The 22,173-nt window shown below is 38.3% G+C and overlaps 1 protein-coding gene across 3 annotated transcripts in view; it reads left to right on the top strand.

The window, feature by feature from the left end:
* Positions 1-21,841, top strand: part of LOC126773189 (dmX-like protein 2) — a 36,368-nt gene extending 14,527 nt beyond the window's left edge. The window contains exons 20-62 of one of the 3 annotated variants that reach the window (XM_050493910.1): positions 72-220; positions 330-475; positions 558-664; positions 726-1,024; positions 1,148-1,432; positions 1,544-1,807; positions 2,439-2,588; positions 2,939-3,090; positions 3,167-3,230; positions 4,138-4,215; positions 4,580-4,702; positions 5,069-5,207; positions 5,345-5,524; positions 5,984-6,205; positions 6,367-6,542; positions 6,619-6,756; positions 7,017-7,132; positions 7,269-7,500; positions 7,577-7,823; positions 9,443-9,560; positions 10,119-10,324; positions 10,627-10,863; positions 11,040-11,272; positions 11,631-11,803; positions 11,972-12,072; positions 12,216-12,460; positions 12,568-12,759; positions 12,840-12,961; positions 13,089-13,231; positions 13,532-13,694; positions 13,788-13,890; positions 14,192-14,335; positions 14,615-14,796; positions 15,083-15,191; positions 15,516-15,572; positions 17,025-17,085; positions 17,621-17,868; positions 18,009-18,078; positions 18,158-18,232; positions 18,340-18,557; positions 19,036-19,141; positions 19,279-19,393; positions 19,714-21,841. In XM_050493910.1, coding sequence (XP_050349867.1) covers positions 72-220; positions 330-475; positions 558-664; positions 726-1,024; positions 1,148-1,432; positions 1,544-1,807; positions 2,439-2,588; positions 2,939-3,090; positions 3,167-3,230; positions 4,138-4,215; positions 4,580-4,702; positions 5,069-5,207; positions 5,345-5,524; positions 5,984-6,205; positions 6,367-6,542; positions 6,619-6,756; positions 7,017-7,132; positions 7,269-7,500; positions 7,577-7,823; positions 9,443-9,560; positions 10,119-10,324; positions 10,627-10,863; positions 11,040-11,272; positions 11,631-11,803; positions 11,972-12,072; positions 12,216-12,460; positions 12,568-12,759; positions 12,840-12,961; positions 13,089-13,231; positions 13,532-13,694; positions 13,788-13,890; positions 14,192-14,335; positions 14,615-14,796; positions 15,083-15,191; positions 15,516-15,572; positions 17,025-17,085; positions 17,621-17,868; positions 18,009-18,078; positions 18,158-18,232; positions 18,340-18,557; positions 19,036-19,141; positions 19,279-19,393; position 19,714 — 6,689 coding nt within the window. In that variant the 3' untranslated portion in view covers positions 19,715-21,841. The remainder of the gene's footprint in view (positions 1-71; positions 221-329; positions 476-557; positions 665-725; positions 1,025-1,147; positions 1,433-1,543; positions 1,808-2,438; positions 2,589-2,938; positions 3,091-3,166; positions 3,231-4,137; positions 4,216-4,579; positions 4,703-5,068; positions 5,208-5,344; positions 5,525-5,983; positions 6,206-6,366; positions 6,543-6,618; positions 6,757-7,016; positions 7,133-7,268; positions 7,501-7,576; positions 7,824-9,442; positions 9,561-10,118; positions 10,325-10,626; positions 10,864-11,039; positions 11,273-11,630; positions 11,804-11,971; positions 12,073-12,215; positions 12,461-12,567; positions 12,760-12,839; positions 12,962-13,088; positions 13,232-13,531; positions 13,695-13,787; positions 13,891-14,191; positions 14,336-14,614; positions 14,797-15,082; positions 15,192-15,515; positions 15,573-17,024; positions 17,086-17,620; positions 17,869-18,008; positions 18,079-18,157; positions 18,233-18,339; positions 18,558-19,035; positions 19,142-19,278; positions 19,394-19,713) is intronic. The other 2 variants (XM_050493913.1, XM_050493912.1) reach the window with 2 other exon arrangements.
* Positions 21,842-22,173: the final 332 nt, after the last annotated feature.

Raw genomic sequence — 22,173 nt, 5'->3', positions numbered from 1 at the left:
AAATATTATTTTTATATAACGTTTTTATCTCTTCTATACGTTATTAAAAATGCAATTTCTATTTATTTTAGATGATTTTACAAATAGTATGATGTACGTGCCGGATAGTGCCCTAGTGCAAGAGGAAGAAGGAGAATCTAGAAAGAATTCTGTGTCAATGGATACAGACCGACCTGCTGCACCCGCTGTTAATTCACACCTCTCTATCACAACTAAAAAGGCACGATTCGATGATGTTATACTATTATAATATAAAATAAATATTGATAAAATAATGTATATACCAGAAAAGTACCGAATAGACCATTGAAGATATTTGTTGTTATCAGGTATGCGAGTGTCCGCTGTCGCTGCCCGATGGCGTTGATGTAATTCACGCAACTCCTGCTGCAGGACATCTGAGTTCAGCCTCTATTTATCCAGCCTGTTTAGCGCCATACATACTAGCCACGGCTTGTTCCGACAGCACCTTAAGGTATGTGCGGTACATTTATTACAATAAAATACAATTTTGTAAATAATCTGAAAAACTATAGCAGCAAAACGTACTCGTGCAGGTTTTGGAAATGTAACGTTAGTAAAAAGGAAAACGACGATTTCGAGTACACGTGGAAGGAGTGGGAAATGATGAACAAGGATCAAGAGTCTACCATAGACATTCCAGGTAAGAGTTCAGTAGATCCGGCCCGTTGGTCGCAGTGCCCCGCTAACCCGGCCGCCCGCAGGTCAGCCGCTGCACATCAGCGCGGCGTACTCGGGCCGCATCGCGTGCGCGTACAAGTGCGGGCGCTCCTTCACGCGGCCGCGCGCGCCCGGCGGCGCCGCGCCCGACGCGCGCTTCGTCAACCTGTGCGTGTGCGTCTACGAGTGCGAGAGCACGGGCGGCGCCGAGTGGCTGCTCGAGGACACCATCCCGCTGCGCAACGTCAGCCTGCCGCGCGTGGGCGTCTGCGCCGACACGCAGATCGACCTCTCCTATCTGCACGACACCTCCTTCATGCAGAAGAAGCAGAGGCTGACGCAGGTCACCGCTCTTTTATGCTATGCTTGTGATTCTGATGATAATAATATGTACCTCGGATTACACGCAGGACGACGCTGCCGTCCTGGGATTGTGAACTTGTTTAAAAATTGTAATATACTACAGGTGTTACAAACGTTGTCCTCCGACGAGAGCCGCAATAACCGCAACGGCGAGGGCGATACCGGCAAGTCGGCCGGTCTTCTAGCGGTCCCGTCGTTCAGTACTCTCCAGTCTTTGCGCCGGAGCATTATGGAGAACGGCAACACGTGCCCGCTCACTCAGAAACATCTCGTCCAACTCGACTGGGTGTCTAAGGAAGATGGATCGCACATATTGACGGTTGCCGTTGGTTCCCGCGTGCTTCTTTTCACACCAGTTTCTAGTGACTTGGCGCAAGCTAATTTAAAGGTAAATTTACTGACCCTCCCAAAAGTAAACGAATCGCTAACAACTAATTAATAAATTATAAAATTATAAAAAAAAAATCTATATTAATATAATAATGAATTGTTCTTTTAGGCTATGAAAGAATCAATAAATAATAACCGGCCAATACTCCGGAAAGCGTCTTCGTTAGCTGCACCGTTATTCGTTGAGGAAATACGCTGGATGCAGCTACGAAGAATCCAATTGAAGACGGCCGATGGTTTGCCACCTTTACCAATGCAGATATCTTGGGTCCGAGACGGAATATTAGTTGTTGGAATGGACTCTGAAATGCATGTTTACTCGCAGTGGAAGCCCGAAACTCCTCAGATTTCTTCTGGACAAGCAATGAATCAGGTATAACGATGGTTTATGGTACATAAATACGCCAGGCAATAAGATACCTTATTTTAGCTGGTCGTTTTATTTAAATTCTTTATAATCAATTATACATATAACAATAATCATCTAATATTAAATTAGTTGATTTATATATGTATATTTATAAGCATTATCGTAAATAAATACATATATTATATTTTGTGCATTGCCTGTCTATATAATGAACAATCGCACACCAAAATTTAAAAATATAAAATCTTAAAACATCAGATGAGTCTAATGTGTAACCTCCCTTACTTGTCATTGCTTTGTATACGCACTATTATTTATTTATTTTTTATATTTTCTTTTTACTGGACTACCCTCATTTACATCACAAACTACCCGTACTTACTTGCACTGTACTGATATTATTATGATATTATCATTATTAGGTTATTGTAACATTCACTGTTTTACTATGTACGCCTACTCGATTTAATTATTATTATTTTATTTCTAATTGTTCTGTAATTTTCTCTATAAGTGATTTTAATGTAAATCTTTTGAGAAAATAAATGTCTTTAACCGTAAATTCAATTATTCTTCATTAAAAGCATATAGTTTTAATTTAATTTATGTTTGACGTTATTTACTTGAAATATAGGAACAAGAGGAAGGCGGTGAATCGCGTGCACTCCGTGATTCTGATTTACGGATATCCGCACCGCACTTACAACGGGTGTCGTCTATTAATCTCCAGCTGTTAGAACGCGATGCTAGAAGAAGAAACAAAACACAACCCGATCAACCACAAGTAAGTTTTCACATACTCATATAGGACACATTTTCAAACAGTAATAAAATATTTTTGATCTTTGACTTTTACATACCTTCTTTGATCGTGATGATATTTATTGATGCCTTTCCACTGGGTGATAATATCCGAGCTTGCAATTTTTGTATTTCTTTAGAAAGTCACCGACGATCGCAAAACATTTTTTTTAAGTTGTCGTGTCATTAAATAAACACCTTTTTAGATTATAAAAGTTTTCAATTTCTTTATAAGTGGAAACAGTTAAATAAATTGATGATATTTTAGAAGATTAACCGAGCCGAACTATTAAAAGATTTTGCATTTCATTTTATTTTTAATATTATTTTTAGCCTCTTCTGGACTACATGCCAGACTATGGTTTATTCGAAGCATCACAAATGGCTTGTCCGGTGTTACCACAGTATCATCCCAAGCAACTGATGGAGCTACTTAATAGCGGAAAAATTCGATGGGTCAAAGCCATTCTCGCTCATTTAGTCAGGTAATTTTGAGCAAATATTTTATTGGTGTAACTTGATTTACTTTTTCATTAATTTGATTATATTTCCTTTAATTAGGTGTATGGGTGGTACATACACGAGTCGTAGTTCCCAAGGTGACGAGGATAGTTTATCTAGACAGGTATAAAAAGTTTTTTTATTTATGTTGATATGCGTGTCACATGAATGTTGCTTAAATGCATTGTTATAAAACTATAAGTCACTATTTTATCACAAGTTTTAATCATTTACTTATCCCAATGTATTAATTGAATTTTTCAAGCTTAACTTACATCACGTTATTTTAATCATTTGTCGAAAAATAATTGATAAATAGATTTATTAGAAAAGGATACATAGTTTTCTAATGTAAATAAATCGTACCGCTTTCACCGTAGTTATAATGAAATCAAGCGTGTCATATGTTCGTAACAAGCATTTACACTGTGATGTAATAAAAGCAAATGGCCGTCAAAACACTGCTTACGATGTGATCTGAGATCAAGAACGTTTTATATCCGTTCTGGCATTGCTTATATCGAAATGCACTAAGTAGAGCTGCCATACGACAAATTATTGATAGTTTATTATGATTACATATTAACGTACGAGATATATTTTGCGCAACCCGTTTTAAGACTTACGTATAAACAACGCAAACAGATATTTTACAGTTTCCAATTGAAACTATTGCGATCAATAAGTTACTTCATTATTTAATAAAATCAATATGAGAAATGATTTTAGAGTTTATTTCATGGAAACTTGATTGTTGTTTTACACTGTAAAAAGTTATTATTAGTACTGTTACATTTACAAAGAAAAATAGACTAAGCTATTAAGGGAACGCGACGTCAATTTGAGTCTGTTTACGTAGGTTTCTGAATTACGTATGACTATGCATTCGAAACAGTATTAGTATGGCAGTTCTAATTTAAAAACGAGCGCGTGGAATAGCATAGTGGCACAAATCCCAGTGGGATGTCGCGGGTCCCGCCACGGCTTGTGTAGGTGTGTATGCGCATGGTGCACGTGTACGTGTGTTGCAGCGCGGGTGGTCGCGGTCGCGCACGCTGTCCGTGTCGTTCGCCGCGGGCGCCGCCTCGCCGCTAGATGGCGCCGCACAGGTATAGGCTTCACTTACGCTTCACACATTACGCATCTTATATCTGTTGTTTGTTTTTTATTTTTAAAATTTCGAGGAGAATAATGCGTTCGAGCTCTCCGATATCGATTACTTGAACGGGAAAGCGAGGGAAACGAATTTTCGGTAACGTTTTATTTTATAAATTCCAATTTTGGCAATTAACTATTGAGTTAATTTCTTATTTGCTTTGATACTTTAGTAAAATTTTAATTTTTTTTTAATACATAATTTTCGCAATACCTTGCACATATTTGCACCATAAGCATCTTGACTACACAAAATAATCTTTTAAATGGTATAAACGAAATCTTAAATTCGTTTTTAATAACAATGCTTATATATAGATAACCGAAGATGTGCAGCTCGATTATGCAGAGCTGACATCAGTACCGCCATTACCTCTCTGGACCTTACTTGTCGCGGACAAGGAGTCCGCACATCATCCGTCCACTATTCAAGAAGCTAAGGTAAATATTATCACATTTGATTTATTTAACACTAGCAATATCCACGGTTTCGTCAGCGTGGAATGAATTCCATTTGTGACGAAAACGTTGAGTTATAGTTAGCAGTAGAATAAAATAAAAAAGATAGCATTTTTTGGTTTTGGTAACTCAAAAATAGTTATTTTGAAATCACAGGCAACCAGTTTCATTTTATTTATTTCATTTTAAATCGAATTAACTCCTTGAATATTCTTATATAGTCAATTTAATTATAAGATAAAGCTAAAGGCAAAAACCAACACAAATTAAACGTTAAAATAAATTAAATATGCTCAACATGTTTTTAGAATATATGGACTATAATTTAAAGTAACAAACTTATTCCAGGATTATAATGAACTATTTGAAGGAACTATGGAAGTAGAAGAAGATCTTGATGCTCTTTTGCTAGGCGAGGACGAAGGCATCGACCGTCGACCTTCGATGCCGGAACGACAGCCCCTTTCACACTTTGGACCACGACAAGGTATTTTACACAGATTATCTATGTATATATATCGTATTATTTTAAGACAATAATTTATAGGTTTCTAAATAATTAAAAAACATTGATAATTTATGTAAAATATAGATATTTTACATGACTGTTTTATTTGCGTATAGGACGCATCCTCTCGCGGCTCCTAACTCATACGCACCTCCCCGGATTGAGCTCACTGGACCAGATGCATCTGCTCGCTCTAGCGGATACGGTGTCTACATGCGACGCGGACTTCGCAGAGCGGCTAACGAACAACGCGAGAGTAGATGTGGCTCAGGGCGCCGGACAAGAGATACTACCTGGTATTTCTTTTACTTTAGTAAGAAGACGGACAGACTGAAAAATATTTCACCTTATGAACAGTTCTCCCCTTGATGCAAAGATGTTGACTGACAAAGATGTTTTAAGGTCTTATGGCTTTATTTGGTCGTAGGGTTTTGTACAAGTCCCTCTGGGTGGGTACCACCTACTCAGCACATGTTCCAACGCCGAACAGCAATACTTAGTATAGCGGTCCCGTTTAAAGAGTGAGTGAATTGTAAGTAGAGCCACAAGAAACATAACATCTTATGTCCTAAGGTTGGTGGCGCATTGGTGATGTAAATAATGGTTAATATTTCTTACATCGTCAATATGAGCGGTTGTGACTGCTTAAAATCATGAGACCCATTTGCCGTATGTGAACCTATATTATAAAAAGTGACAATCAATACAGCACTTACAGTTCTTGGTTCCATTTTCATGATATGACCTTGCAACAGACTCATTAGACGACTGCGGGCTGCGATTCCTCCTCGCTATGAAGCACTACGGCTACCTGCTGCGCTGCCTACCGCTGGCCCAGCGCGCCACGCTGCAGCGCACCGGCGTCGGCACCTGCAACCTCGTGTGGGCCTTCCACTCGGAGACGCACGAGCAACTGCTCGCTCTCGTGCCGGGTTACACCAAGGGGCAGCCGAAGTGGTCGACTATGAGAGAATTAGGTAACTCGTACTTTATTATCACTTCTGAAGCTCATTTGTTGTAAAGTGAAATTGTTTTGTTTAATTCAATTTGAAATAAAAATAAATGCATTTAAATCATTCCACGTCTGCGTTTACCTGTACATAGATAATTTTATTTTAATTATAATATACGATTTAAGGCGTGGGCTGGTGGGTGCGCGGGGACTTGCTGCGAATATGTGTGGAGCGACTCGCGCGCGCCTCTTACATGGCCAAGCAGGACCCCATGGACGCCGCGCTCTACTACCTAGCCATGAAGAAGAAAACGCTACTATGGGGGCTGTTCCGCTCCAATCGAGACGACAAAATGACCTCGGTACTTAAAACCCAAAAAGACATATTGCGAAGCCGTAATGTGTGTTGATAATTATTATTACATTGTTTATTTGTAGTTCTTTGCGAATGACTTCGGTGAGGATAGATGGCGCAAAGCGGCGTTGAAAAACGCATTCGTTTTACTGGGAAAGCAACGTTTTGAACATGCGGCAGCATTTTTCTTATTGGGTGGAGCCTTGAAAGATGCGTTGGAGGTAATATAATATAACAAAAGACATTTTTAAGTTATCAATTTATAGTAACAGTCTGTGAATGTCCCACTGTGCTAAGGCCTCCTCTCCCTTTTTGAGGAGAAGGTTTTGGCGCTTAGAGCGTGGTGAAACCACGCTGCTCCAATGCGGGGTGGTGAAATACACGTGGCAGAATTTCAGTGAAATTAGACACATGCAGGTTTCCTCATGATGTTTTCCTTCACCGGAAAGTTATCAGTTTAAAAAAATAAATTACATTTTAGGTACTCATAACACGATTAGGAGACCTACAACTGGCAATGGTGGTCGCACGTCTATATGAATCGGATAACACTTTGCCCAGCAGCTTGAGGAAATTACTAATGGACGAGATACTGGGGTGAGTAAAATGTACACAAGGAATTACGTCACTTTTCTCCTTCTACATACACCAAATACATATCGTCAGTGATATTTTGAAAGTGAGGACTCAATAAAGTACTTTCGAGTTACACAATAAGCTCATCCTCATGCAGCGGCGACACCGAGGAGGGCGACGTGGACCTGGAGCGCGCGCACCCCGACCCGTTCGTGCGCTCCATGGCGCTGTGGGAGCTCAAGCGGCACGGCGAGGCGCTCGACACGCTGCTGAGCCCGGCCGGCCGCCTGCACGCCGCGCGCGACAACGAGCCCATGCCCAGCGTCTTCAACTTCTACGTCTACCTGCGCACGCACCCGCGCCTCAAGCGCAACAACATGCCCAGCCAGGTGAGACCTGCCCGCCCGCCGCCCGCTCTCATCATCCGAGACGGTGACGAGTAGTGACGCTTAACACCGGTTGCAGGGTGGCACCCTAGCCCTCCTCCAGCAGGAAGCGGAGGAAGGCATAACGCGGCTAGAACGCCGCCTGTACTTCCAAACGGCGCACGGACATTTTAAGGCGGGTTGTCCGGCGCTGGCTCTCGAGGTGCTCTCCAAGCTGCCGGCGCGAGTGCGAGAGGAGAAGGTCCGGCAGCCGCCCGTGTCTGCGCCCTCCGTGGACGACAGCGTCATTCACACGGGACAGCTGGTTGAAGACACGATTGTCAAAAGTACGACTCATTCACGTCCGTTTGTACGTCGTTGTGTCTTTATTTGTTTTGGCTTTTGCTAACACAGTTGATATTTTTTTATTCTTAAAATCTATTTATTTTTCCGTAGGTCTTATAATAGGAAACGATACTTACGATATACTTTCCGAAAGCCAAATTTCATCATACTTCTCAAGGTCTAATTATGCTTTCATTAAATTCTATACATATCTACATTGTTTCTATAAAAACTGCAAAAAAGTTTAAAAAATATTGTATATATAAGTTTAATAATATTGTCTCTTAGGTAGTTCAATGGGAAGTTGTGGGCCAGACACAACTATTTATCTTGTTAATTAATTTAATACCCAAATTGATAGGGGTTTCTTATTTTTTTTATGATCTCAAAAAACCGTATTTTAAATATAAAAATACTAGTGATTCTTTTACGATATCCACAAAAATTAATTTCTTACATTTTTTTTAAAGTTACCAGTTCTTAAATTCTTTTCTGGACAATATATTTTCATATATTTATTATTATGCAGTACCATTGCATACTAATCAAAAAATAGAACGCGGGAAACATATTTTTTTCATATATTTTATCAACGAAAACAAGTAGATATAGTCGTGAGCATTTTAATTTTTTTTTTTATAGAATAGGAAGGCGGACGAGCATATGGGCCACCTGATGGGAAGTGGTCACCAAACGACCTTAGACATTGGAATTGTAAGAAATGTCAACCACCGCTTATACAGCCAATGCGCTACCAACCTTGGGAACTAAGATTTTATGTCCCTTGTGCGACTGCAAAATTGCCTGTAATTACACTGGCTCACTCACCCTTCAAACCGGAACACAACAATATCAAGTATTGCTGTTTTGCGGTAGAATATCTGATGAGTGGGTGGTACGTACCCAGACGAGCTTGCACAAAGCCCTACCACCAGTAAATTTACCTTAGTAGTAAAATTTGTTGTATTTATAAGTTTTTAATTTAAGGATCAAAAGTTTAATTGTTACAGGCTAGTTATAGGTATTCGTTTAATATAAACATAATTCAGAATGTTCGTAATAACGGCCTCGATACGTTGAATACCGATTGTGTTGTCATAAGAGTTTGTATCGATGCAAAATGCATTTTAACGTAAATCTTAAGTTTATTGTTAATCTTAAATGGTATTTGAAAAAATCCTTAAGGACTGTATCCTATTGAAATTGATTTGTACCATTTTATGTTCTTTTGAAAGTCAAATACTCAGTCTAATATATTACGTATGATACACGATACGATAAATGAAATGAAATAATTCTTTATTCAAATAGGCTTATAAGGGCCCTTTAAGATGTAAAGCCACCACCGGTGATCTTCTAGTTTACCTGTCTCACCGATGGGCTGAAGTAGTTGAGTCCAAGAGGCTCCCTCTTGGATTTGGCGATTGTGACATCACGGTCGTAACTCGGACGGAACTAAAATTATACGAAAGCACCTAAATTTATTTATTTGAAAAAAAAAAGAAGTTTACTTTATAGAATCATGATTTTTTCATGTTATTATAATCATTTAGAGATTATTTTAGTACAAAAAAAAAAAGATATTTTTGTATTCAGGTATTAAATCAATTATTTTTAACAGAAGAAGAAGATACTATGGATTGGGGTAAACCAGCCGTAGACGTAGACTGGGGCGCTCCAGTCGCAACTACTAAGACTGATGAACTCGTTCTTAGTTGGGACGACGATGAAGAAGAAAAGTAAGTAATGTTGAATGATTGTATGCAAGCGTTTTTGGTTATAACAATTTTGACATTGGACATTCTTCTTCTTCGTCGTGATACTCTTGTCAGAGCGGTCGTGGTCGCCATGAAGTATTATGAATTATTCGGCGCAGATGTTATTCGCCTCACGAGCCTTCGTCATATTTCCCTGTTAGTGGTAAGCCTCGTGCATTCATGCAAAGGACCGCCAACAGTTGTTTTTATTTGGTCGGTTTATTATCGGTCGATGGCGTTCTTCCACGTGGTCTGGTGCCATGCACCTTGCTTTGAATGACAAGGGGCTCTATGGAGTTATTTCCTTTCCGGGAAACGTGTCCAAAAAAAAAAGTAATTATATAAGTAGATATTGGACATTAGACATTCAAATATTTGATGTCTATTTCTTACGGTGTAATTCTTTTCTATCAATGAAAAAAATATTATTATAATCAATTATTTATAAGCATATAATATTAATAAAATGTATTAGCAATATATATTTTTGCTTCTTTAATTTTTTGAGTGATATTAATTAATTAATATGTATAATAATAGGTCAGCCGGTTCGGGAGCGTCTACGCCACCAATAGAAATAAAAATGAACAAGACAGAGGAACCCGCTGTAAAAGAAACTATTGATACGGAAAAAGAGGAAGAACCTCCCACAGTCGATATAATGGCACAGCAGCTGAAGTTTGTCGCTTGCCTCAAGATATTGATGGAGGAGCTTAGTACACTGGCGACCGGCTTCGAAGTTGACGGTGGGCTTAATAAAGTATATTAAAATCGATAAAGGGTACCATATTTCAGATTTTAATATTTAAAATATTATTTTTAAAATATATATTATTATTTTTAATTATTTATATATTATTTTTAAAAATGGAAAATAACTAATATATGCAATTCAATAATGTATATATACATTAGATTATAATAAAAAAAAAATGTTTTCCAAAAATAAAATAAAATAAAACATGACTAGTCTCGTATAACAGTGCGTTTGATACGGCAATTTTCTTTATGGTATTCTTTGCACTGTAATATTGATGCAATCGAATAGGTGGTCACCTCCGCTACCAGCTGTACATCTGGCTGGAGCGCGAGGTGGAGGCGCTGCACCGCCTGTGCGGGTACGTGTCCGCGCCCGGCGCCGCGGCGGGCGGGGAGCTCATCTGCGCCGACGGGGAGTCGCTGCCGCTGCCGGACAAGCCCACCTTGCATCAGCTGCTCATCAGGGAGAAGGCGGACTTTGAGGCTAAGGTGCAGAGAGCGGTGCGACGCAAGAAGTGGTTGAAAGGTAGGTGACCTTACGAGCCAGAATGTACAATATATGACAGTTTAAATATATTAATTCGAATCAAACAACTGTTAATATTTTTCTGAGTAATCATATAATATTAGAATAATAACAATAGTTATATGTAGGTTAGACATATAAACTCGCTGCTTAATGTTGTAAAATTACAATTTTAGCCAACGAAACCCTTCTGCGCACTCTGCTATCGTATTGCTCGCTTCACGGCGCTGGAGGAGGCGGCCTGGCCTCTGTGCGCATGGAACTGGTGTTGCTGCTGCAAGAACTGGGTCAAGACAAGCAGCACCAGCAGTTGCTCTCGCCGCTGCCTTTCCCCACTACGCTGCCACTGCTTGCCGCAGCTGTGGCCACGAACAACACCGTTGTTGCCGATCCCGTCAGGCATTTACAGGTTCGCGGGATTAATTATTATTTAAATAAATTAAAAACGAATTCATAATATTGAGCTCAATACGTATTTTATTTGACTATCATTTTATCTTTCTTAACGAAATATCTTTGACCAAACATTAACGAGATGATAAAATTATATACGACTTTTAAGTCTCTTGGACTTGTATAGTAAAATTATCGTTTAGTTACAAGCAATGCGTTCGGTTATCGTAGACGAACTTATAACTAAAATAAATTACAAATATTGGCATAAACGCTAATACAGTGGACCAACCACCCCCGTCCAGTTGTAACTGTAACAGGAGAATGTAAAGTCGTAACTTGATATAATAAATGATCTGTGGTCGCGGTTGCAGGCCGTGGCGCACGACATGCTGGGCACGATCGGCGAGCTGGGCGTGCCGGGCGGCTCGGCGACGCGCATCCTGCACACGCTGCGGGAGCTGGCGGTGGCGCTGTCCGCCTGCATCTACCAGAGCCTCTGCGACTCCGACACCTTCAGCGTCAAGCACACGCAGCACTACGATGGGTACGCTCTATCTGACTAATTTTTAAGTAATGAGCAACATGAAACATTTTTAATATAATTACTAATAATATTTAAGATAAAATAAGTAGGATACTGTTAAAAGAGTTACGTTTCAAACATCATATTATCTAAAGCGATGCTTTCTTTAATATTATTTTTTCTTTTTAGTATGATTGCCGATACCCCCGGTACTACTAACCTACTTGTCAGACCGCGGCGATATTCTACTGAAGATCTTACAGTTACAACGCCTCCTAACAAATGGCCAGGTAATTTATAATATGATTCATTTCTAACAAGTATGAAGTACAGATACATTTGGGGTCATTAATTTCACTTTCATAATTTCATATTACAATTTAAAACATTAAAAAAATAAGTAATATATGATAATTATAAATAACTTTCGTAGGTGTGTCAGCCCTACGTGGGCTAGCTCTTCGCGCTGCAGAGGAGGAAGAGGCTCCCAGACTTCCAGTCCTTCTAGCGGAAGCTTTCTGTGCAGTCTACTTAGCCCTGCTAGGGTGGGCCTTAGCGGCTAGAGACGCGCACTTACTGTACAGATTAGCGGCTCATACTGCAGATAATAAGGCTCATGCGAAGCTCTTCGGTGGAGGCGTTAGAAGACTGCTGACTACAGCACCTGCTCAGCCACAGGTAATTTTGATAATACAAGTTTGTATTTTATTCAACTTCCATTTAAATCTATTATGTTTATAATGTAAATAAATAATAAAAAATCTATTCTATAAATGCTTTTACAGCCGAAACTAGTTGAGCGAACCGAAGGCACCTCGGTTTGGTCATCCCTGCGGGAAAAGAGAGCTCTGTTGCACATGCGACTGTTAGGTTTGGGACCTACCGCGCCACATAAGAACATTCAAGAAGGTCGGCCTACATACAGGGAACAGTTTGTTCCACCACTATGCAGCATACTGACTTTCCTACTCACAAAGGTATATCTTTGAGTTGAAAGTTAATAATATATAGTTAGTATTATTGTAGTTGAGGAGTAAAAATATTTTATCTTCTTTAGCCTACTGCTGAACAAGACCCTGAAAACAATGATTACGATTCAGCCGAATCAGGAGCCGAAGATGCAGATGAAAGTGGAAGCGAACCAGACGACGATGATATCTTCGACACCTCTAATACAAAGTAAATTATTTAATTATTTTGAATTGTAGATAAAGTAAGAATTATTTACTTTCAGTTCCACAATAATTGAAATCACGACATTTCGACACATTTATAATGTAATCGTTTGGATGAATAAACCTTTCAGAACTGAGAAGCGTCGCAAGGGCCCGAACACGGAACACTGCGATGCGGACTCGTACTCGTGGTACGTGATGCGCGTCGCCGTGCTGCGACTCGCGCAGCACAAGCTGCAGAACTTCCTGCAGCTCTGCGGGATCGAGATGTCTGGTATGTGATCGAACGTTCAGAACTGGTTATAAATAGGACGAGTAATTTATATAAGTAAATTCTGGTGCTCCGTCGTTATATATACACAATTTTATAAATAGCATAAGCCTTAGATAACTATTGCCGACGTATATAAGCTATTATTTGACTTGAACTTTTAATGAATAAGTGGGTCTTGCAGCTGCAAGATTTGAAGCCAGTGCCATTCCATCAATTAATAAAAATTGCGGCTGATCTTACGTTCTAGCATTACTAGTTTTTTAAAAATAACTGTAATAATTGCCGATAATATTATCTTAGAATTGGCAACAACTAGTCCCACTGTGCACGGGGCGCTCCGTCGCGTAGAGCAGTGGCAGCAACAACTCACTGAGACGCTGGAGTCGCGCGCCGCCCCGCCCAACTACATCCCGGGCTGCTTCCCCGACCAGCAGACGTCTGGTCCGCCCATCAACAAATACAGGTACACGAGCGTGACGCACTTTAAAAATCACTAAATTGTAATGTGCGTTTTATGTAATTTTTTTATTCTTTTTTTTGCTTAAAATATTTTCAGATGCCTCTTGGAAAAACATAATACGCCATTTAATACGGCGTTGTTTAGTACGGCACCGGCCCAACGACTATGGAACTTCTTAGTTCGACAAGAACAAGTCCAAGTAAGTGATTGGTATCTGAAAATTCATACCGATATACAAAACAATAGATGAAAATATCTCTTCAGAAAAAACAACAAATGTTTATTTTGTTTCGTTTCGTTTACAATAAACCGGAGCTAGCAATTATTCGTTTGGTAATATTCGATAGCTCACTGTTTAGTTACTTTGAAGTTTAGTTTTAATTTTTATTAAAACCTGTTTTTCAAGGCCCGTGTTCCTATTATAAAAATTACATTTTAAGTTTAAGTACAATGAATAAAAAGATCGCAAGTAATTTTGTTAATGTCGTCGTGCGGCGCAGGAGGTGTTCATCCGCGCGGTGTTCTCGCGGCGGCGCGCGGCGGGCGCGGCGCGCGCGGCGCCGGCGCGCGCGGACGACGAGCACGGGCCCGTGCGCATCATACACAAGGAGCAGGACTCCATCGCCGCCTTCTGTCTCAACCGCGTAACTACACCTTGCCTACCTTTTTCTATCGCCCGCGTAGTGAGTGGGTCTCGCCGGTGTCCAACACGCCTTGTTCGCCCCGGACATCGGAATACCCACCGACATAAAAAACAGTGGTACTCTGTCTTTCTTACGAGGAGCGCTCCGGGATCGCTTGCGCATGCTACTGTGACGTTCTAAGGGTCAGCCCGCCTATACGGGCCTCCACACCTCGCCTACCTCGCCTAGCATACACGATGCGACATATTAATACATATACATTTTATGGTCTACCTTCAGGTAGGCGGTGGCCTCCTTGCAGTCGCTACGGCTCGAGAAGTTCAGGAGATGGACGTTTCCTTGCTACTGAAAGGTGGCGCCTGCTGGGCGGAGGATGAGTGTGAAGTGGATCTTTTAGCTCTCTCCTCAGATCCTGCGTCGTTGCCGGACACCGGCTTCCTGCTTATACAACATCAAGATAAGTTAGTAAAATTATACTGCACAAAACAAATAGTGTAACGAAATTTAAAAATAATGTAAAATAAGATGGACATCAGTTGTAGTTGTTGATGACTTGTAGCTTCAGTACTTTCAATGTTTATTTACAATAAATACTGTCAGTGGCTCGCTCAGAAATGTTACACCAGATATAGTTAACTATCCGATTGACAATAATATTTCAAGCTTCGACAGTCGGTCTGTCATTTTGTTTGAATTTTCATTTCATATATTAGGTTTTTGTTCGAACAATTTTCTTCTGTTCCATAGAAATAACGGCAGTTCTGTACCTGGTACTGGTAACAGTTCGCCACTCAACCCCAACGCACCACAAGCTCCCGTGGGCATGGCCAGCCAGACCGGAAGAGGTGCTAGCGTGGTAAGTATTCATTGTAAAAAAATATATATTAAAAAAAGGCTAGATTAGTTAAGCAATTAACATTATTATTAATATTTATCATTAATTAACATTTAATAAATTCATCTAGTTATTTTAATACTACTAAATACTATACTAAATTCTTAATGTATACTAACACAGACGTAACAACATTCGCGACCAAAATTTACAAACAGTATATGTGATATATAGTCAACAAATAATAAAAAGTATTATATAATATTATTTTTATTAATTTTAACTGTCTTTTTGTTATATAAACAATTCAGTTTACTTTCAATTTCGAATCTATAAAATTCACAGCACGAGCGAAGGGCAAGCCAATCAAAGCCAACTGGTCACGAAGCGTACGTTGTCACAGTACGTGCACGATGTATTTACTAACGGCATGTCTTCTTGAATGAGAGAATGAAATAATAATTATTTATTTATTCCCGGAAAAAACTAAATATCGCGTTTTGTAATATTAATATACGTGCCCGTGATTTGACTAATTGTTATTGATAATCCATATCATTCATTCACTCATTCAGCTAGCAACGGGCAGTTGGTATGGTGTGGGTTCTGTGTTTATTTTTTACGTAATCTTGTTGCGTGTCGCCAAAGCGCTTCGCTTTTATTTTTATAGTACTTTAACAAACTAAAACTCTTCTCTGCGATTACAATAATTTACGGCTATTTATAAATATACATATAAGTATTTTATCTATAAAAGCTTAGAATTTTCTGAGGGAGATATTTAGGAGGTAACAATGATCTTAGTAAGTATATTTTAGGAAGATAATTTTCTTAATTAGGTGGTTAGATTTCAAGTGCAGCAAGGTCGTGTTTAGTTTGGTTCTAATGAGGTCATACGAGTGTGAATGTAGGATGTATGGGTGTAACGGAGTGTTGGCCGCAGGTGAAGGGCCTGCAGTTTCCGGGTTGCCACGACGCGAAATACTGTCGCCTGGTGATGCATCGCTCCAAGCTTCTCATGAAACCGGTCAGTGGTAACCTCACCCCTCCAATGCAGTCCATCGATCCGAATAAATTGACAATAACCCCTGTAGACCGATGTTTGCCAGGATTTGTAACACTACGCGACACAATTTAAAATATTGGAATTTGTTTAATTCATATCGTTTGCGTAGCGTGACTGTTCTGAATGACATCCTCCAAAATGCCCCCTAAATTGTATTATTACTTCCGTTCTTCTTTACCGGATTCGCACCATATTTTTTATTGAATGTTTCAATTTACAGTATTAATGGTCTTCATTATGTTTTTTTTTTTCATATTCAGTTTTGTGGTCTTATATTTTTCTTTTATGAGCCAGTGCCATTGGTTTCTTTACCTTTTTGGTTTAAATCATTCTTGTTTTTTTTTTATTCATCTCATTGTAGATTTTGCGGCCTGCGTTACAAAATAATCAGCAGTTTTAGTGGTTTTGTTTTACAGTTCTTGTTCAGTTACAATTTAGGCTTTAAATGTTAAGTATATGAATGTTTGCTTATCGTTTTATTTGAAGCTTATCGTTATAGCATGCGTATCAATATGTTCAACTGGCTTTTTATGTAATAGTAATCGCTTTTCAATTATTATAACCCATTTTATTTGTGTTCCTGTAATGTGATTTAGAATTGATTTGAAAATGAGAAAGTATTGTATTATTATTATACATGTTTCTATAAGAATTTAAGACGTGAAGCAATTTCATGGAAATTAGTCATGTTTATAATGACATATAAAATTTTTCTAATGAGATCACATTTATAAAGTCTCTAAATAGTTTATAATTCCTATTAATAATAATGGATTTATTTTATTCAGGTACTAAAACACAAAATTGACAATATTAAGCGAATGGCAGCACATCCTTCCCAACCATTATGTAAGTAAAGACATTTTTGATATTTGATGACGAAAACAATTAAACGAAAACGGTTAGTACTATTTAGCTTTTAGTTTTAATGAAATTATGGCTGCAAGACATTTAGGAAAACTTAACTTATGGAAAACTCTAGTAAAAATTTTAATATCAGATATTCGTCTCCATCTGTTACGTTTATTATAAAAATTGATGAATCCTACATGTTTAATATAGTATTCATATCATTGTAACAAAGATATTTCTGATGATTTAATTCCGATTATAAATCTAAGTTCGAAGAGGCGAGGTGAATTAATTGATATAACACGCGGATTCTAACCGAAAATTGCAAGTTCATATGGAGACGTACTTATGTTTGTGATTATACACGTGTTCGAGAAAATATAAAAAATCACGAGGAAACATGTATATGTGGAAGGCGAATTAGCCCCGCCGTGGAGCAGTGTGGCGGAATGAAACCTTCTCATTAACAACAGAGGTCTTACCCAGCAGTAAGATATTTGCGATCTATCACTGTGAACCTGTATTCCTTCAGACCTGACGGGTGGTGCGGACGGCTCGGTCCAACTGTGGGAGTGGGGCCACCCGTCGTGCGTGTGGTCGCCCCGCGCGCCGGGCGCCTTCGCTAAGGTGACGCGCGTGCGCTTCTCCGACTACGGCAACAAGTTTGCCGCGTCGGACGCGGACGGCAACCTGGCGCTGTGGCAGCTGCACCCGTCCGCGTCCGCGTCCGTCGCCGCCGGCGTCGCCAACCAGGCGCACGCCTCGCCCCGACCATTCTTTGTGAGTTTGCGACGGTGACGTACGTGCGCTTAGCTGCACTAGATACTCCTCTCCACTGCATATGTACTAATTTAACTTGTGAGATGTTTTTTCCTCAGAGCCTTTTATAATTTTAATTCGAACCGTCGCCGTTGTTACAGACCCACCAGTGTCACAGTAAAGGAATAAGCGACTTCGTTTTCCTAGGTTCCTGTAGTTTAGTCGCGACAGGTAATTCATATTTATATTACGACGAAAAGCTTTCGACACTTCCGAAGACCTTTTATAAAAAAACTTACTTCTATTTCAGCGGGCCACAGCTCCGAGAGTAAGAACGTGGCCATTTGGGATACGTTGATGCCGATCAAAAAAGCTTTAGTAGTTTGTGAGTATTCGTCTCACGCTTTAGTTCTCGGTCGGTCGTAGAAGCTGAGTCGCCTCGTACCGTTTTCCGAAGTTCCAATCGTATAAGTGTGGTGTGTGGGTGCGCAGCGTGGACGTGCCACGAGGGCGGCGCGGCGTGCGTGGCGTGGGCGGGGCAGGCGGGCGCGCTGGTGTCGTGCGGGCGGCGCGGCGACGTGCTGGTGTGGGACCTGCGCGCGCGCGTGCCGCGCCACAAGCTCAACGCGCACCACGCGCCCATCAAGTGCGTGGCGCTGTCGCCGCGCGAGGACTACTACGCCATCGGCGCCGCCGACGGCGACATCAAGGTGAGCTGCACTGCTTCTCTAACTTGGACCACGATCCGGTGCGTTCGACTAGTTATCGACTCTGTAGTTTTTCTCCCGTTATTTTTTATTTTGATTTATGAAAGCGCCAACAGTATACTCTTAAATGAAGGTCAAAAATTAATTTGCACCAATTAAGTTGCCATTATACTAAAAATACGAATAAAACAATTAGGTCATCAACAGTATTGGTATTAAAACTAGATCTCATAGTTATTTACGCATGCGTAATGTGAGATATGTCGAGTTCGCGTCCTATGATTTTGAGATGTGTAATCGATATCGCCGCTAGGCCTAGCTCACGGCTTGGAGACCAAATATATTACGGACGTGATCTCTAAAAGAAATGGCGAGAAACTTCAATTCAATCGGTTGTTACTATAAGAAATATTTTTAAGATAATTAATATCGGAAACCTTTATCAGATAAATATGAACAATTTATATATATATAATTTCAGGTGTTCTCGCTAGCGACGCATCAGCTACTGCACACATTCGCGGGTGAACATGCGAGGAGCTCGTTCTTCAAGCACATCGGCCAAGGCGTAACGCAAATACATATAGGTAAGTTCATCGTGTATAATAATTATGTAATCAATAATCAATGTTTCATTTCATTTCCTGTATTCAGTATTTAAAGTAAAAATTCGCAATTGTTCATTTAAAAAAATTGTGATTGTGTATTTGATTGATGTTTACAGATGGAGCGGGACGGCTGTTCTCGTGCGGCGCGGACGGCACCATGAAGGTGCGCAAGCTGCCCGAGCGCGACGCGCCGCACCACGCGCACCACCCGCACTACCCGCACTACTCATAGTGAGCACCTCTAATTAACATATAAAGACTTTTCAATTCATATTATATAGGATTCTTACTATACGATACACTTTGGGATATAAATTAATGTAGCTAATAAGAAAATACGCATATGAGTTAGTTTTAAAGGTTTGATGAGGGTAAGGTATCTTTTTTTATTTTGTAAGTAAATTTCGTTTATTGTAGCTATTTGTAGGAATAGGCTTAAATAATATTTCGAATAATTTAAAAAAATAATTGAATTTATATTAATTATATTTATTACATTTATGACACAGTTGTTTTATATCATTATACTTATTGCAATTATAATTTTTCAGGAGTGGAGTTTAAGATCCGATTTATCGAGGAGCCGCGGTCCGAGTCCCGATATGATGTGTTTGTTCTTCGCTGTTCATATCGCGCGATGATTATACGCCGTTAGACTAGTCACTGAGTAGGCGATGTTGTATCTTATAGCGTAATACAAATGTTTATGAATCTTTAGTTGTATCTAGTACGAAATATTCGCTATTTTTATCTTAAGCTCGTCCTAGATGAGATAAACGATGGTGGGAAGTCAAGTCTTCGAGTGCAATAACTCTTTGCAAACTTATGAATACGACCGCAGTCGGAGCCTTTACCTTGTTAACGATACTGAGATATTTAGCTTGTACGAGTGCACATACTCTTATACTTGTAACTTGTTGACGCATAATAAAATATATACTTCTATTTACCGTACGTTTGTTGTCGTGGCTTGATATGTGTAATGTTTAAATATATTTATCTATATACTCGCATTGTCCGTTCGCGACGTACGTCCTACGAACATTTCGAAACATTCATTGTAATCTATAACATTTAATAAAAAAATAATATTCTTCAATTCGCACATCCTATATTAGTAGGTATAAGTGTTTATATTTATTTATATGAATGTGATGTTTTTGAAATTACACGTCCACATTGATTTCTAAAGCAATACGTTCTCTAAAATCATAAAAAATTAAGCAATAAAAATAATATACATAACATTACGCTCTGACGAACAGTATTATTGATCACAGAATGATAGGTGGCTGCGATATTATTTTTTAAAACTATTTTTACACAAATGCCACGAACGGTACATGTATGTGTGTGTATATTGTGATATAATCTGGCATAAGACGTCAGACCGGCATTTTATTCCAGTAAATTACAAAATTATTTTTATTTACTAATTATTTGGTTATAATAAAGACGTATATATCACTTATTTTTATAACTTCATTAAACCTTAGTTTTTTATTTAATTTTTTATAAGGTTTTATAAAACTAATCGTATGTATGCTCCCAATTACGGTATTTTTAACTTCAGCATTTTTTTCTTTTATTAATTTATTATTAACATATGTATTAGGCACTATATCGTTTACTTTAGCACCCTCTAATAAAAAAAATTTAAAGTCATAAAAGACGCATACTATATTTTCAATTTAAATATACGTACCTACTACACTCTTAGACAGTTATGTTGTTTTTATCGGTTAACTAATTGTAATGTTTTAGGTTAATATTATTTAATCACCAAAGTTATGTACAGCATGTATTATTGAAATTAAATTTAAATGAGTTACCAAAATTTTAGATCATGTTTTTTGAAATTTGCACAATTATTACATAGACAATAGCTTAAATAAAAATTAAACAAAAAAAACATAAAACACTCGTTTCAATTCATGTCAAATAATTAAATTAAGATCAATTCCTAATCGTGTTCAATCTTGCAAGTAAACTTTCTTTGTATAAAGCTTACGATACAAGAAAAATAGAGCGATTCTATATCCACTTTTAATTTAACGTTTATTCAACAACAAAACATACCTTGCTACCTTCAACTTCTATTTTTTCAGTGTGCAGTATTTGAATTATATTATTAGTGTTACAATCTTATGGGTGATCAAGTTTGTAAAAAATAAATTCCAATATAAAAGGTTTAATTTTAATTGTGATTTACTTGAATTATACATAAATGGAAATTGTGTAAAATGTAAATATCTAATTGTATGTATTGTTTATATATTAAAAATTAGTTCAATTAATTTGATTGATACGAGTTCGATTTTAATAAAGGAAAATAGTATTCATTCTCATCGTGACGATTTATGTATATACATTATAAAAATCCTATATAATATGAATATATTTTTAAATCAATTTATTGATTACAGTTCGTGCGAGTTTCAAAAAGTATCGAATTTTGTTTTATCAGTAATAAAATTTCACTAAATTGTTAAAAAATACATATTTACTACAATATTGACGACGTATGTTTTTACGAATACCTCTTAGATCAATTTTGAAGAATTATCGACGTGTAATAAATTCACGTTACATAAGTGTCAAAATAATTGAATTATAGACAAATGATAATATTAAATGCTTATTTTGTTTTATTAATGAAAGAACGTTTAAAATAAAGTTTAATTTAATTTAAAGTGTTTTATTTCGACAGAAGATCACAAACAATACACGTACATCGTTAATGTAAAAAATAATAAGAGCATTTAAACAAAATGTTTTTTTTTTCAATGCCTTTAATGCCAAGATTATTAATAATCTTGTAAGTCAATGAAAATAACGGGAAATGTTTGAGCAAAACTTTTACTTTACTAAATTTTATAATACAAAAGGAATATTGCAATACAATCAGGGCCAACTTAAGCGATCTTACCGCTCTTAAATGCTAGTTTTTGTTTACCGCGTGTCATATCATACGTCTATTCAAATATCGCGTAATATTTCTACAAGTACTT

The sequence above is a fragment of the Nymphalis io genome, chromosome 14 (genome assembly GCF_905147045.1).
Source record: "Nymphalis io chromosome 14, ilAglIoxx1.1, whole genome shotgun sequence".
Classification (NCBI taxonomy): domain Eukaryota; kingdom Metazoa; phylum Arthropoda; class Insecta; order Lepidoptera; family Nymphalidae; genus Nymphalis; species Nymphalis io.
Note: the sequence above shows the minus strand (reverse complement) of the source record. Positions and strands in the feature narration are given on the sequence as shown.